This window comes from Eleutherodactylus coqui, chromosome 1 (assembly GCF_035609145.1).
Source record: "Eleutherodactylus coqui strain aEleCoq1 chromosome 1, aEleCoq1.hap1, whole genome shotgun sequence".
Taxonomy (NCBI): domain Eukaryota; kingdom Metazoa; phylum Chordata; class Amphibia; order Anura; family Eleutherodactylidae; genus Eleutherodactylus; species Eleutherodactylus coqui.
Window position 1 is genome coordinate 327,871,973 of NC_089837.1, and position 15,970 is coordinate 327,887,942.

The window sequence follows — 15,970 nt, forward strand, 5'->3', positions numbered from 1 at the left end:
TACAAATGTTTGTGAAAGTTTCAGTTGACAGCTCTGTGTTGTGTGCAATTAGCAGTATTTCCTGGCAAAGGGCTGTGGCATAACACAACCAGGGTGAAGGTGCCTGTCACATTGAGCTGTGTTGTATAAACATTGGGCACAACATAAGTGTGACTAGTACAGAACAAATAATATTCGCTCAGCCATGAATTTGCACTTCTGTGCATGGATTTAGACTTTTTAAACAGGATCACTTGTGCGTATATGGCGCAAAAAATGTCAAAAGTGATACATCCCTCTTTTTTGTTCCTGACTTGCAGACTTCAAGGTAACGGAAAAAAACTGCGCTAGCTTGGATTCCCAATGGGAAGCAGATTTGATGTGGAATGAGGGAAATGAAATAAGACAGTGATTTCTGTATATTATCTGTTTATTTCCTTTAGTGCCATTCAGGAATAATGGGTGGAGGTCATTACGTTACTTATGCCAAAAATCCAAATGATAAATGGTACTGCTACAATGACAGCAGTTGTAAGGTAAGCTTGGATCTTTCTACCCTTCTTCATACATGATAGTTTCATAGTCTATTATTTTTTGTTAAGTTAAGATCTATGGGGCTGGTGAAATGATTGGTAAAATTAATACAAAACCTATCATTTATGAAGCTAGTTTTGTGACTGCTAGCCATGTACCTCTAATATGTGACTGTTACTTGTAGCGTATGCCGCAATTTTATTTTCTATTTTTGATTTTTTTGTGCCTGCGGAATACGCAATTTGTACCCGGGAGTGTGAAGGAAAATTCAAAAATGCATGTCTTTCAATGCCTGCTCGATCATCCGCACGGACACCAGTCGTGGGATCCGCAATTCAAATCCCGTTGTGTTAGAGCAAAATTGCTAAAGTTCTGAGGTTTCGAATTACCAGATTACTGTAGTTTTCAGAAACCCTGGGGTGCACCTAGACTGTCTGTTTAATACAAGTGTATATGTTTTGTAAAAATCCTGATCATATGCATTTTAAAATCTACAGTATATTGCTAGTACTTACATGGAGATAAATGACATACCTACGAGCAATCATTATATTAAATTAATCCATTATAGACATAGTGTTCACATTCAGCCTCACAAGGATGCACAGTCCATTCAATGAGCATTGAAGAGAAGCCTAGTAAATAAATACAGCACCAGAACCAACCTCATAACATAAATACAGTACCTGAACCAAGCTTTTGACATAAAAACAGCACCAGAATCAAGCTAATAAAGCTAGTTTTCACAGTATAATTTTACTGTCAATGCTATTTCTGATTTGGGTTTACATCTTCTTTGAAGAACACGTCATAGGGATGGATTTTGGATGGAACCATAGAGTTTAATATGTGAGACACCAAGAATGACACTTTCTATCCAACTAAAAAAGACTGTCAATGATAGAAACTGTTAATTGGAGACCAAAAAGGTCTCCATGAAAGTAGCCTAACATAGTTACAGCACGAGAACCAAGCTCAGTATATATTTTCTTTTTTATTCATTTTATATACCACATACATATTCCGTAGTACTGAACAGGGATCAGTTACATTTGGCCCTGTCTCCATGGGGGCTCACAGTCTGCAGTCCCCTATTAGTATGGTTTTGGAGTATGGGACAAAACCCATGCAAACATAGGGGGAACATACAAACGGTACTGGTATATCTTGTCTCCACCAGAAGAATGGGTGGAGATGTGGGATTGTCCTTGGGGAGGTATAGGGTAGGGTATGCCCACAGTTGCTGATTGGCCCAGTCTCTCTCCGCTGTTGTTCTTCTGCCATGGAAGCTATGCGTGGGGCTCCTTTGGTTGCTGCTAGCCCTGTTGTTGCTAGCGTCATGGGCGCGTTGGCCTCAGCTCCAGAAGGTGGCAGGGGCGCTCCCATCCCCCACTGCTACTGTCCCCGCCGGGCTCCGAGCAATGTCCCCCGCTGTGAATGTTACCACTGGGCTGCCTGCAATATGTAATGCCGTCCCTGGGCCACAGATGCCAGCTCCGCTCTTTGTGTAGCCTTCCCCCGGCCCCTTTACTGACAACTGCGCTCAGACCCTGCACTCCCTTCCCCAGCTGGCATGGGTACCCTCCATGGCGTCGGTCCGATACCCGGATGCAGCAGTGCTTCTCAGCCACCTCCTCAGGCAGCCTCCGTCCCAGTCCCCCCACTCTTGTAAGCCTAACCCTAAGGCTAACCCTAACCCTCCAGGCATGGCAAACCCCCACTCTAGGCTAACCCTAACCCTCCTGCCACTGCGGACCGCCACCCTAGCCAATCAGGAGCTTGGGAGCGTTAATAGGACGGATACAGGCAATTACTAAGTCTCCACCCATTTGTCTGGTGGGGACAAGATGCACCAGTACCCATACAAACTCCATGCAGATGTTCTTGATTGAATTTGAACCTAGGACTCCAGTTCTGCTCTGCTATAAACATAGCACCAGGAGTACAGCACCTCAGCTAGGCACAGTTAAAGGAGTGTTCCCATTGGAGACTTTTATGACATATTCACAGAATATGCTTTAAAAGTCTGCCAGGTATCTTAGCCTCTGGCAGATTCTGATAAGCTGACAGCATTTGCATAGTGTACTGCATTACAGAAATAATGCAGTGTATTATGCTAGTGATTGAATGATCACATCTTTAAGTCCCCTTGAGTAGCTAAAAATGGTATTCAAAAAAGCTAAATACTGTTTAGTAAAAACAAAATCCACTGCAAAAAATATTTTTTTACATTTCCCCAGAAAACAATTTTTGAATATTTTTTTTCTTTTTTTTTAAAAATATGCATGGGTATCATCGCACTTGTAATGACATGAGCAAATAAAATGTGATCTATGCTACATGATATAAAAAAAAAATCTAAAAAATTCAGAACTGCTGTTTTCTGTCTGTTTGCCTCCCAAAAAAAGCGATGAAAAATTTGCATGCACCCCAAAATGGTATCAATGAAAACGAACACTCGCCTTGCAAAAAAGAAGTCCTGGCATGGCTCTGTAGGAAGTTATAGTTCTTGGAATGCAGCAATGCAAATTCAATTTTTATTTCTTTAAAGTGTGTTTTTCCCCAGTCGTCTCCACGACAGCACCAATTGAGATCGCCGCCTCCTGATAGGACAGGAACATACTGAGAGGTTAAAAGCTCCCCCCCCTTCCCCACTTTCCTCAGTGTATTCCTGTCCTGCCAGGAGGCAAGATCTCTGAGAGGGGCTGGTGGAGAAGCCAGCCAAAGCATACTCACGGGCAGATCGGAGGGCAGTGGGTCAGCCTGTCCTCCCTTCCCAGCCAGACGACTCCCGGAACGCCACATGGGGTGGTAGCCCCCGGGCCAGGTTCCTCCCGCGGCGGCCCATGGGGGGTACAAAGCGGGAGCCTCAGCCCCCCTCCTCCTCCTCGTATAGTCACAGCGCGGCGCTCCAGGAAGCCCTTGGACGTCACGTGTCCAGCGTGGTGACGTCATCACGCTCGCACCAGGAGACGCACGGAGGAGGCGTGGCTTAGCGCAGGAGCGCAAAAAATTCAAAATAAGGAACCTGAGAGAAGCGAGAAGGTGGACTAGCACTACAGGTCGCAGGGTGTCTGCAGCACCGGTATAGTAATGAGAGCTCCAGCCCCAGAGACAGCTGAAACCTCAGCCTCAGCGGCCGTAAGTAGCCAGTGCAGCAAAAAATACAAATGCAAAAATCCAGTGTATTGTGTATGGAAAATTGCATATTTACCCTCAAAAAAGCTCTTTTGTCAGGGGGATAAAAAAGATGCCCCCCCCCCCCCCCCCCCCCCCGAACAAAACTCAAAAAATGCGTGGAGTGCGGGACAAGACTGCCAGCTACGTACCAGAGGCCTCCATGCAAGGCGTGCGTAGCTAGGCTAGTCAAAGAGGAATCGGGAGAACGTTAGGAAGCTGGTGAAAGAAGAGGTTCGGTCAGCCCTAATGTCACAGCGCCGCCAGCTAAGCGCAAGAAAAAGGCGTACGTTGCCGACGAGCCTTCCGACTCCGAGAGTTCAATCGGGTCGGAGCAAGAGGAACCGGCGGCCGAGGAGTCCTCATCTGAGGAGGACTACAAAAAGTACCTATTTCATCAGGACGACTTAACGGAACTGATTAAGTCAGTCAAGGCTACCCTAAAAATGGAAGAGCCCAGGGAAAAACGCACCCTGCAGGATGAAATATTCGGGGAACTAGGGAAGAGGCATAAGCATACCTTCCCTGTCCACAAAAACATCACTAGAATTATTCAAAAAAATCATGGAAGGCAGCGGCAAACATACTCAGGCCAGGTAACGCAGCCACTTGCGTAGCGCGGACTCTGGGAGTATGGCTAGAACAGCTGGAGCTACATTTAACTAATAAAACGCCAAGGGAACAGATCCTAAACTCGCTCCCTATCCTGCGGATGGCAACAAATTTCCTAGCAGATGCAGCAGCCGAAAAAGTCAAGCTCTCTGCGAAAGCTACAGCCCGGTCTAACTCTGCCAGACGGGTGTTATGGCTGAAGTCGTAGTCAGGCGACCTAGCCTCTAAAAATAAGCTATGCGCCTTCCCGTTCTACGGCCAGTTTCTGTTCGGATCGGACTTAAACAAGATCCTGGAGAAGGCGGCCGACAGAAAGAGGGGGTTCCCGGAAGAAAAGCCACAGAGAGGGAAAACCTTCTTCCGTGCCCCAGTGCAACAGCCCGAGACCTACCGAGGCAAGGGCAAGACGGGACGTTGGAGTTACCCTAAGGGGAGCAGAGGAAGGAATATATTCTTTAGCCCCCACCAGGGGGAGCCAAAAAGCAGAGACCCTGATGCCATCCCCGTAGGGGCAAGGCTGGGGAGCTTTGCAGATCAATGGGCCGCGATTTGCGAAGGCACATGGATCCCAAAGATCTTACAGCAGGGATACCAGATAGAACTGGTGTCCCTCCTCAGAAGGAAATTCGTTACCACAGGAGGTTCAGGGCAACAGTTACACCTACTAAGGCAAAGCGTTCGGGAGCTACAACAACTAAACGCAATATCCCTCGAAACGAGGAAACCCAGGGCCATTATTCCAGGCTCTTCCTAGTAAGAATACCCTGCGGGAAACAGCGGATGATAGTGAATCTGAAGCCTCTGAACGCCTGCGTCAGATACAGGAAATTCAAAATGGAGTCCATCTCCTCAGCAATAAAGTTGATTCCCAGAGGGGCCTACATGGCATCCATCCATCTAAAAGACGCTTATTTCCACGTGCCGATCCACAAGGGGTCCCAAAAATACCTAAGGTTCGCAGTGGATATGGGCAAAGGAATAGAGCACCATCAATTCAGATGCCTGCCTTTCGGGATTTCCTCAGCACCCAGGATTTTCACCAAAATTATGGCAGAGGTAGCCGCCTACCTGAGGAAGAAGTCGATCCTAATAATACCCTACCTGGACGATATTTTGATAATAGCAGAGTCCAGGGAGCTCCTAACAAAATACCTGGAGATAGTGCTAGAACTTCTCCAGTCCCTAGGATGGGTCATAAACTGGGAAAAATCCAGCTTAAACCCCGGCAAGGAAAAAGCTTTCTGGGCATAGAATCTGAATGCTCCTGCCTGCCCGAGGAAAAAATACAAAAAATCCGACGGCTGGTCAAAATCTCCCTACGGAGACAATCATGCACAATTCGGGAAGCCATGTCTCTCCTGGGAAGCCTGACGTCATGCATTCCAGGAGTAGCATGGGCCCAGGCTCACACCAGAGCTCTGCAAGCCTCAGTCCTATCCACGTGGGACAAAAAACAGTCCTCTCTAGGGGCAAGAATGTACATCCCAAACACAGTAAAAACATCCCTGCGTTGGTGGACATCCCCAGCGAACCTGCGGAGAGGGGTCCACTGGATACAGAACCCGACCACGCACATCACAACGGACGCAAGCGCTTGGGGATGGAGAGCGCATGTGGGGGACCAGTTCCTTCAGGGCTTATGGCCACAGAGGATAAGAGACCAATCCTCAAATTACAGGGAACTACAGGCCGTATGGCAGGTCCTACAGCAGTTAGGAAACTCGCTACAGAACCAGCACATAAAGATATTGTCGGACAATAGCACCGCGGTCGCCCATATTTGGCACCAGGGGGGCACAAGGTCTCCCGCCCTGCAAAACATTGCGCAAAAAAATTTCCGCTGGGCAGAGGGCCGGATCCTTTCGATCACGACAACACATTTGAAGGGACACTAAATCAAAACAGATTTTCTCAGCAGGAGGCAGTTAGACCCAAGAGAGTGGTCTCTCTCCCAGGAAGCATTCAGAATCCTGACCAACCGGTGGGGGACCCCCCATTTGGACCTATTCGCAACCAGGGAGAACACCAAAGTAAGCAACTTCTTCTCCCTCTGGCCAGGAGATTGTCCTACAGCAATAGACGCCCTAGGCCAGGACTGGGGAGAGGGGCTGGCGTATGCCTATCCTCCGATATAGCTGATCCCCAGGGTCTTACAACATTTCAGAACCCAGGTATGCACACTAATCCTGGTGACCCCCTTCTGGCCCAAGAGAAGTTGGTTCGTTCTCCTGACAACACTGAGCATCCAGGACCCAGTCACCTTTCCTACCTGGACAGACCTGCTATCACAGGGGCCACTGAACCACCCGGGCATAGACAGGCTCCATTTAACAGCATGGCTCTTGAGGAATCCTCACTAAGAGGGAAGGGGTTCTCCAAGAGAATGGTCGAAACACTAATGTCCAGCAGGAAAAAGACGACCCACCTTATCTACCAGAAGGTTTGGAGAAGGTTTTTCTCACGGAGACAGGGAAGGGATTCCCGGGATTCCATCCCGGATATCCCTCTGATGTTAGAGTTCTTGCAGGAGGGTCTAGAAATGGACCTCTCTCCAAGTACCCTGAGAGTCCAGATCGCAGCCCTTAGCGCTATATGCGACACAAAGTTCGCAGAAAACAGATGGGTCAGCAGGTTCCTGACAGCAGCAGCTAGACTGCGACCCAGGCCCATAAATGTTTGCCCAGACTGGAACCTTAATTGGGCCCTAAAAGCCATGACAACGGAACCATTCGAGCCGATCGAAGCATTACCGATAAAAATGCTTACGATCAAGACTATTTTCCTAGTAGCCATCACCTCCGCAAGGCGAGTTAGCGCGTTGCAGGCCCTGTCCATTCGCCACTCGTTCCTGAAAATCTCGGACTCCAAATTAGTATTTAAAATGGACCCTGCCTTCATGGCGAAAGTAGTATCACATTTTCATAGATCACAAGACATAATAATTCCCTCCTTCAGTAAGCCTAAAAACGAAGAAGAAAAAACCCTAAACTGCCTGGACGTTAGGAGAGCAGTCCTAGGCTACATAGATGCGACAAGCCACTGGAGACGGGGCGACAACCTGTTCGTCCAGTTCAGTGGCCCAAACTAAGGGAGCAGAGCATCAAAATGCTCCATAGCCAGGTGGATCCGCCTGGCCATCATAGAGTCCTATAAGGCCCTCGGGAAGGAAATCCTCTTAGCTCTTAAAGCCCATTCTACAAGAGCAGTAGCATCCTCATGGGCCGAACATAGCTCAGCCTCGGTCGAGTAGATATGCAAAGCCGCAGTCTGGAAGAAGCCCCACACGTTCATTAAACATTATAGGGTAAAAGTGCAGCAGCAATCCCACCCTAGAAAAAACTTTAGTTGGTACGTCTCAATTGGTGCTGTCGTGGAGACGACTGGGGAAAAAATAGATTATACCTACCCGATAATCGGGTTTCCAGTAGTCTCCACGACAGCACCCGTACCTTCCCCCCCCTAAATTGATAGAAAAGAAATTATAGAATATAATTTTCAAAAAAACAAAACAAAACCCCAGTTGGGGGAAAAAAATTTAATTTAAGCTCCTACCCCAGCAATTCATTAGAATCCACTGAGGAAAGTGGGGAAGGGGGGGGGAGCTTTTAACCTCTCGGTATGTTCCTGTCCTATCAGGAGGAGGCAATCTCAATTGGTGCTGTCGTGGAGACTACTGGAAACCCGATTATCGGGTAGATATAATCTATTTTTTTCAGAATGCTGAAAAAAAAACTACAAAACTATTCTAGAATTGCTGGGGGGTTTTGTTTGTTTTTTACTATTCCTACCTTCTGAAAAGCAGAATAAAAAGTAATCAAAAAGTCATCTATAGTCCGAAATGGTACCAATAGAAACTATGGGTGGTCTCACAAAAGTAAGTCCTTTTATACAATTCTTTTGATAAAAAATAAAGATGTTCTGGGTCTTGTAATGTGGCGACAGAGAAAGTATTTTATTCTTTATGGTTCAATCACTTGTAAAAACATAAACTACCCCAGTCAGAATTATCGAATAAAGAGACAGCATGAACAAATGCATAGGAGATAAGAAAACATACAACGGTAAGCCTCCTTCACAGCACGGAAGAAAGCTAAATATGAGGACCTGTCCCAAACATGGGAACATAATTGAGTAACAATATACAAAGGAGGGGGGGGGGGGGGGAGAGGGGGAGAAAGAAAAAGTGGGTGACAAGGGGCACAGGACATGGTATGTTAAAGACTACTTAGCCAAGCAGATGACTCATGCGAATAACTAAACAAGAACCAAAGGGTCCCAGTTCACATAAAGCGGTCAAATCTGTTCCTGTCCCAAGCAATCAGCTCCTTCATTCTACATATCTCCGAAAAGGTTTCATACCATTCAGATAGACTGCGGCATTACCAGCTGAGCTGCTTGTGAATAGAAGTGTAGCAGGCCTCTTTTCAAAGAGGAAATAGACCCAGGAAGAATCAAATGTAATGCCATTGCAGGGAAAGGAGCAGCATAAAACAATATACTTTATTATACAGAGCGTTAATGGCGGAACAGAAGGAGACCGTGTCTACACAACTCTACCAAATATGCATGTACATGCCCCTTTCTGTCCCACATCGCCCATATAATGCAGAGCATTCAGGGTAAGAGGAATGTAGCAAAGCTGGGGTTCTATACCACCTGCAAAGAATCTTAGAATTTTTCTCCTGTAACTGACAGGAGGCGATAGATAGAAAATTTATGAGGATGAATGCCTTAGGCCTCATGTCCACGGGGAAAATCAGGCCCGCTCCGGATTCTCCATGGAGAATCCGGAGCGGGTCCCTCCTGCCCCGCGGACATGAGGGCTGAAAATGAGAATAAATAAGAATAAACTCACCTCCCACCCGCTCCGTTTCTTCTCTTCGCCGCGGCGTCATCTTCTCTGCGTCGCGGCCGGGTCTTCTTTCTTTGGCTCGGCGGATGCGCAGGATGACGTCGGTGACGTGCCCCGCGCATGCGCCGTCCCGAAGAAAAAAGATCCGGCCGCGACTGAGAGAAGATGGCGCCGCGGCGAAGAGAAGAAACGGAGCGTGTGAGTAAAACCTGATTTTTGTCTCCCGCGGATCCGGACGGCTTCCATAGGCTTCAATAGAAGCCCGCGGGAGACCCGCATGAAAATGGAGCATGGTCCAGATTTTTTCATGCTCCATTTTTTTTTAAAATCCCTTTTATTGACCATCCGCGGGTATTTATCTACCCCGCGGGTGGTCAATGCATCCCTATGGGGTGCGGATCCGCGGGCAGGAGAAGAGTTAAAATCTGCTGCGGATTTTAATTCTTATTTTGCCCGTGGACATGAGCCCTTAGTCTGGAAATCTGATAAAAAACTCTGACTTAATTCAATTAATAAGAGTTTTTGAATCGGCCCTAATAGGCAGAGCCTTAAAGGGGTTCTGTCAGCAAAATTAAAAAAAATTATACTCGCTTGCATCCTGCCCTGCATCGCTGTACAGCCTAACCTGTGGAAGGGAAAAGGGAAAGAGTTTATAAAAAAAAAAAAAGCTAGGTTCTATTTTCGGGGGAGGCCTTATATTTCAAACCTCCCTCGGAAACCCGACAGGTCTTACTATTGGGGTAGGGACTATTTTTTAGGAAACCCGATAGGTGAGTACCTGTTCACCTTAAGATCTTTCAAGTGGTGCTGTAGGTAGGAAGCGTGTGGAGGATAATCACCACACTTGGAATCTGGTGTCTGGGCTGAACAGGTTATATGAGGCAATGAAGATTATAGTACAGTTCACCGATGGCTTAGGTATTATAACACATTCTTCTAAGGTAAAAAAATGGGTTCTGTTTTGAGTAGCCACTAGGAAGCAGCAAATATTCACTAACATATGGAGATTTTGGTGACCTGCTGATGCAAGGGTGCTCACTAGATGGCAGCAGAAACTACGTATCTCACACAGGCATCGGTAGATCATTGAAGATGAGCATATAGGGCATGAACACAAACTATAGAAAAGCAAATTATGCTGCAGCAGTGAATAAAAGTTTTAAAACACATTATACGTAACTCAAAGTGGTGCAATTAAAAAAGCAAAAATACTGCAAAAGCACGGCTCCTATGCTGGTGTAAAAATGAAAATTAATGCACTTTAAATATTCAAAAATTAGTGTTTTGGAACAGGTGACATCTAGATGCAATGACACTCTGTATGATGAATACTAATGGCATCTGACAGGACCCTATTGACTTACTATAGGGTCCATTTGGATTCCATCATGGTCTCTATTATTTTGCCGGGAAGAATGTCACTAATTTCTACTATTCCTCTCATCGGATGTGAAGGAAGTGTGAACCGAAGCTAATATAAACTATAATATTCTATGCAGAGGTGGATACGTGATGATTATGTTTAAAAACATGTCTCTTCTGATGTTTTTCTTAACATCATGGCAATATGTGATCATTTTTTTCCTCTCTTCCACAGGAGCTACATCCTGACGAAATCGATACAGACTCTGCCTACATCCTATTCTATGAGCAGCAAGGGGTGGACTATGCACAATTTCTGCCAAAGATTGACGGCAAAAAAATGGCAGACACAAGCAGCATGGATGAAGACTTTGAATCCGATTATAAAAAGTATTGTGTGCTGCAGTAACTTGGCTGTGCTTCCAATATGTTCAGCTGATGGTTTGGGGAAAGAAGTATATCGAAGGAGAGAATAATGCTATGGAGATATTATTCTAGCTAAACATTTTGGTGTTGAGGTCACCAATGCATGTAGGGCCATTCAACAAAATAGACAGTAGATACAATTACATTGTTTCTTTTAAATGTCCTTCTATTTTTCTGTAAGTTGTTTGTTTTATTTATTTAAACCTGATTTCTCCTTTTGTCTCCAACAATGTGCCTAAGGCAAGCAAAAATTACTCATCGTTTTTCTGATACTAAAGAGTTTGTTTTTTCTGTGCAATTTCAAAACTACTTAAATGTTTTAAGGCTCATCTGTAAAACATTTGGTATTGACTTTCTTCTGCCATGTGATGTTTATTAAGCTGTAGGGTTGGCCAGGACTAAGATGTTTCATTGGTTTCCGGATATAAATGGCTGGAGCTTTGTAACTTACATTCATTAGAAGTTCGGTCCCTGTGATATCGCGCAGGGACTAAAGCTAAATGAGTAGTAATGTCCATATAATACAGTGTAGGGATACATGCTGTACATTAGAAAATGTAATGTCATTGCATACAAAAAGATGTGTATTCTTGCATTTGGATTCTGTGATCAATAACGAACAAGTACAGAGTCCTAGAAGGGGTTTTGCCATTTATGGAGGTTTTTTTCCAGACAGCCAAAATGGAGAACTCATTTCTTTGCAATCTTTAAGCCTTTACTTGTAATATTTGTATACTATGAAATAATAGTTAAGCTGGAATGCACTCTATCCAGAGGATCTCTTAATGGGATCCTTATAACATACATTATGGCCTATCTACTGAACAATAAATGAAAAAAGGTGGATATAGATGAGAAAATATTACTTCCAAAATGTGAGCCCTTTTATTAATGTATAAACCATTACAGTGAATGCGCCAATTTTTATTTATATTTTTTTTAATTTTCAGTATTAAGGTATATAGAGCATCTCGTTAGACCAAGAATTTGTGCTAAAAGACAGCAACATTTGCCCCAGGCTAGGCCTGTTACAGGCTCCACTATGAATAAATTCAAGTTAAGACAAAAGTTGTAAGTAACTACTAAAACGATGTTTTCTTTTTAAACTGCTGCTTTCAGCTGCATCAACTAACATGTCATATAAAGTACACTACTAATATACAACCCCTATGGCTTTTCAGTTACATATATAGTTTTATCACACATGGAATGAGGAAATCCCAGTGTTTTAATGCGAATATTGTGTAAAAATCAGAACTTGTATTTTAGCATAATTAAATATAATAAGGATAGTTGTATTTTATGACGAGCGGGAGACGCTGGGGAGGGTACATGAGAAGTTGCACATAATTAAAGACAGAGGGTTCATTAGGATTGCACTCCTATCCCTATACTCTGCCTAAGCACAAATTATTGAAGTAGGAAAAAGTAACATTCAAGTGAGACTTTCCACAAGTTTATAGTGTAAAGGATGTTAAGAGTTCTCCCAGGGCACTTTTTCTTCAAGTCCCATTCATTTAGATACAGTGACAATGATAACTAACTCTCCTTTGATCAAAAAAATTCCAGAGGGCTAAACACAGCTGCTCGGATTGTTGTGAAGTGTCCTATTGACATCATTAAATTCAATTAAGAGTTTTTCTTAGTTTACAAGTAAATTAGTAGGAATTCTTTTTCTTTTTTTCCAGAATGCTCGGATAAGTGCAGGACGCATAACTTTTTGAGTGGCATGCATTTGCTTTTACATTGTAAGAGACTGATATTTCCCATCACTTATTGTAGTGTTCCCTCTTTGTGGTCTAAGTGGTCATAGTCTATATAGTTCCCCATTCACCCTCAACTGGGTTAATCGTCCACAACAAGCTAATGATAAAACATTGCCAACTGTCCTCCAGTAGAAATGACAGGGAATGGAGTTTTTATTACCCAGGAGGAAGACTTATTCAGGCTGGGAGTAATCTGAATGTACTGCTAGCTGCAGTGTTCTAAGGTTATAAGGCCATCCAGGGAAATTAGGGTTGACATGCCACTCGTTGAGTAAAGGTTGGAATTAGGGTGGACTTCCCTTTTCTGGGTAAACTGTAATCAAAAAGTTGGAGCCTATGGAAAAAATGTTAAATATCTACCTGTAATACATAGTTTTGCTCATTGGTTAGTAAACCTTTCTGTGTCACCTTGCATATATTGGCCGTTTCTCAGGAATGTCTCTTATCTGTCATTTATGCACTTAAACTACAGAATATGACATGGTTTCAACCATTACTCATTAGCCTTGAATGGTTGCATTATACATTCCTGAATAGACGCATTGTACTTCTGCTTACCGGAGTTTGATACCTTACAGAGATTCGGCTTACAGTTGACGGGTTTCTCTGTCTTTTTCAAGTTTGCATTGATATTTTGCATTCAATTTAACTGGTACAAAGAAGCTCCTTTTAGTTTTGACTCTTTCATTCGTATACCAATATCATACGTCCATCCACCCTGCCATCAAAATTTACCTTACGTTCATTTTAAAGTATTCATTTGTAAGCACACAAGTAAGCACAATGTTTGGAAAATATGGTTAGCACCTTATCTTGTTTTGTGTTTGTCCAAACAATTATTTTATGTAAATATGCCAACAATAGTGCCATGCATTTCCTTTTATTAAAATGGTTGACCAATGAGAATTAAAGTGAAGCATAGCTGAATATTTACTCAGCACTAGGCTGTGTAGCCAACCTACCAACTCTTGTGTTTTTAAAAACATTTTTCACAGGTACTGTAACCTATATCTTTGCTATCTGTCATATTGATTACATTCTCCATGTATTTTTTCCCATAGTATAGGCATTACAGTAATGAGGTAAAACCCAAAGATTGGAAAACATAACATCAGTAAGTTAGATATATATAGATAGTGTTTTTTGTGAATGTTTGACAGTATAGATCCATTTCAGCGCTATGAATCCACTTTTTATAGTGTAATTTTTTTAATTACTAAAGGAATCTTAAGGAAAAACATATAATAGCTGTTCTTTCATTCCTGAAATTTAATAACCTACACTTACTTGAAATGTAACCATTGTATTGTTGGGTCGCCAGCTCAAATGATCAAGATTTGGGTAATTGGGTAATGTGTTTCACACTAATGTGGCAAGTCTGTGCCTGTGTTGTGGAAGTGTAGATATGCAGTGTGTCATTAAAGGGATTCTTCCATCGGTTTCATGCTGCCTGAATCACAGGCAGTATAAACACGGGACAGGAATGCCTGTTGCCCACATGGATTTTTTATTCTGAAACACTGTAGTATTTTAGAATAAACCTACTTTGAAGTCCGACTCCGAGCTGAGCTCCGAGTCATGGGAGCGGGCTGTGCCGGCCTCTCCTCACCCGCTGCATGAAGACCAACAGCTCTCTCCCTATACACAACAAGAGAGAGCTGTCACTCACCCACTGGGCAACAGGCATTCCTGTCCCGGGGTTCATGGTGCCTGAAAGCTTGATGACAAAATCCCTTTAAGGCCCCTATACACATAAGATAGAAATTGACAGATTCAGATGACTTTTCTCAAGTGTATGTGAGCCTACCGATTCTCCTCCAACACATTGGGTAAAAAAAAAAAAGATTGGACAGTTTGACTTTCAAACACCTGGTCATTTTGTTCTCCGATAAGTGGTTTGGCTGACCGCTTTCAACAATATATGGAGCAGTGATCTCATCCAGGACACTTTGCTGAACTTCTAGATATCATACAAGTTGTCTGTTTATTGTGCTCGACAGTTCAACTCTTTATATCTCCTTCATCTCCAGTAAATGGATTGTATCCGTTTATAAAAGTCCCTAGGTTTTATTTTGCCTATATACCAAATTATGTGTCATCTAAACTATAAATATTGAGATGTGTCAAAATCTGCATTCTAAATGTAGTACCTGTTCCACTAAATTAATTGGTAGTGATATTACAGGTTAACAGCGTTGGTCAAGTCTGTTCTAGATTCCCATTTCCACATTAACATGCCTCCAGCCATGATTTCTAATAGGATATGCCAGTCTAACAAACTACAATGTATGCTTCTATATTTTCTTACATGGTTACAAAATGTGAACATAACAGTGCATCAATCTGATATGAACAAACTACAATGGACATACTGGTGATTATTAGGTAATCATTATTTATGTTGGCACATTTATGTTTTTGAATCTTATTTGTTATACTTGGTTGTAATTATTTTTTAAATTATAAAATTCTATGAGCTTATAAATTAGCAGGACATTTATTAAATTAACCATTAACTATGTTCAATTTGTAAATTCTTGTATAAAAAATATTGACAATGCACTGACTTTAGAAAGATTTTTATGTACATATGCACTCTGTAAATAAAATAGTGTTGATGTTATTGAAATATGACATGTATAAAAGTATTGGTAATTGTACATGGAGTGACCCTGTTTATCTGTAACTATTATTCCAACAAATTAAAAGCTGTGGATGCAGATGTCATTTTTGGGAGACTGAAGTTTTTTGTTCTGGCTGGTGATGAATGGACAACAGACTGTAGACATAGGACCCATTCAGAGGCTTCCATTAGCCAGTTTAACCCCTTTAGTTGCTTACTAATAAAAACTTTCATACATTTCTTAGGGTGGTTTCACATCTACATTGGGGATTCCACTTTCCTGCTCTGTTCAAGGGGCAGGAAAGGGGAATCCCTATGGCCAAAAAGGTTCAGTCTCTGGATGGAACCGGACAGAGCTGGACGGACCCCATTGACTATAATGGTGTCTGTCTGCTTTCTGCCCAACAGCCTGGTTTTTGGTTGGAAGTCTAAGCGCTACATGCAGCACTTTTTCTTCCGGTATTTGCAGCCGGATCTGTGATGAAACCTCCGGCCGTAAGTTCCGGCGCAGATGTGAAACCAGCCTTACATTAAGTCACAAGTTCAATGTTTACAACATTTGTTTGCCATTGTACAGAAAAAAAATTACATTTGAGTTCAAGCATTTCTGTGGTATATGTGATAAACTTGCGAAGAGCC

At 43.2% G+C, this 15,970-nt stretch overlaps 1 protein-coding gene across 2 annotated transcripts in view; it reads left to right on the plus strand.

Annotated features, from left to right (window-relative positions):
- USP32 (ubiquitin specific peptidase 32) overlaps nt 1-15,435 on the plus strand; it is a 229,128-nt gene extending 213,693 nt beyond the window's left edge. For both annotated transcript variants that reach the window (XM_066575111.1, XM_066575112.1), the window contains exons 33-34: nt 423-515; nt 10,752-15,435. In XM_066575111.1, the coding sequence (XP_066431208.1) occupies nt 423-515; nt 10,752-10,925 (267 nt within the window). In that variant the 3' untranslated portion in view covers nt 10,926-15,435. The remainder of the gene's footprint in view (nt 1-422; nt 516-10,751) is intronic.
- Nucleotides 15,436-15,970: the final 535 nt, after the last annotated feature.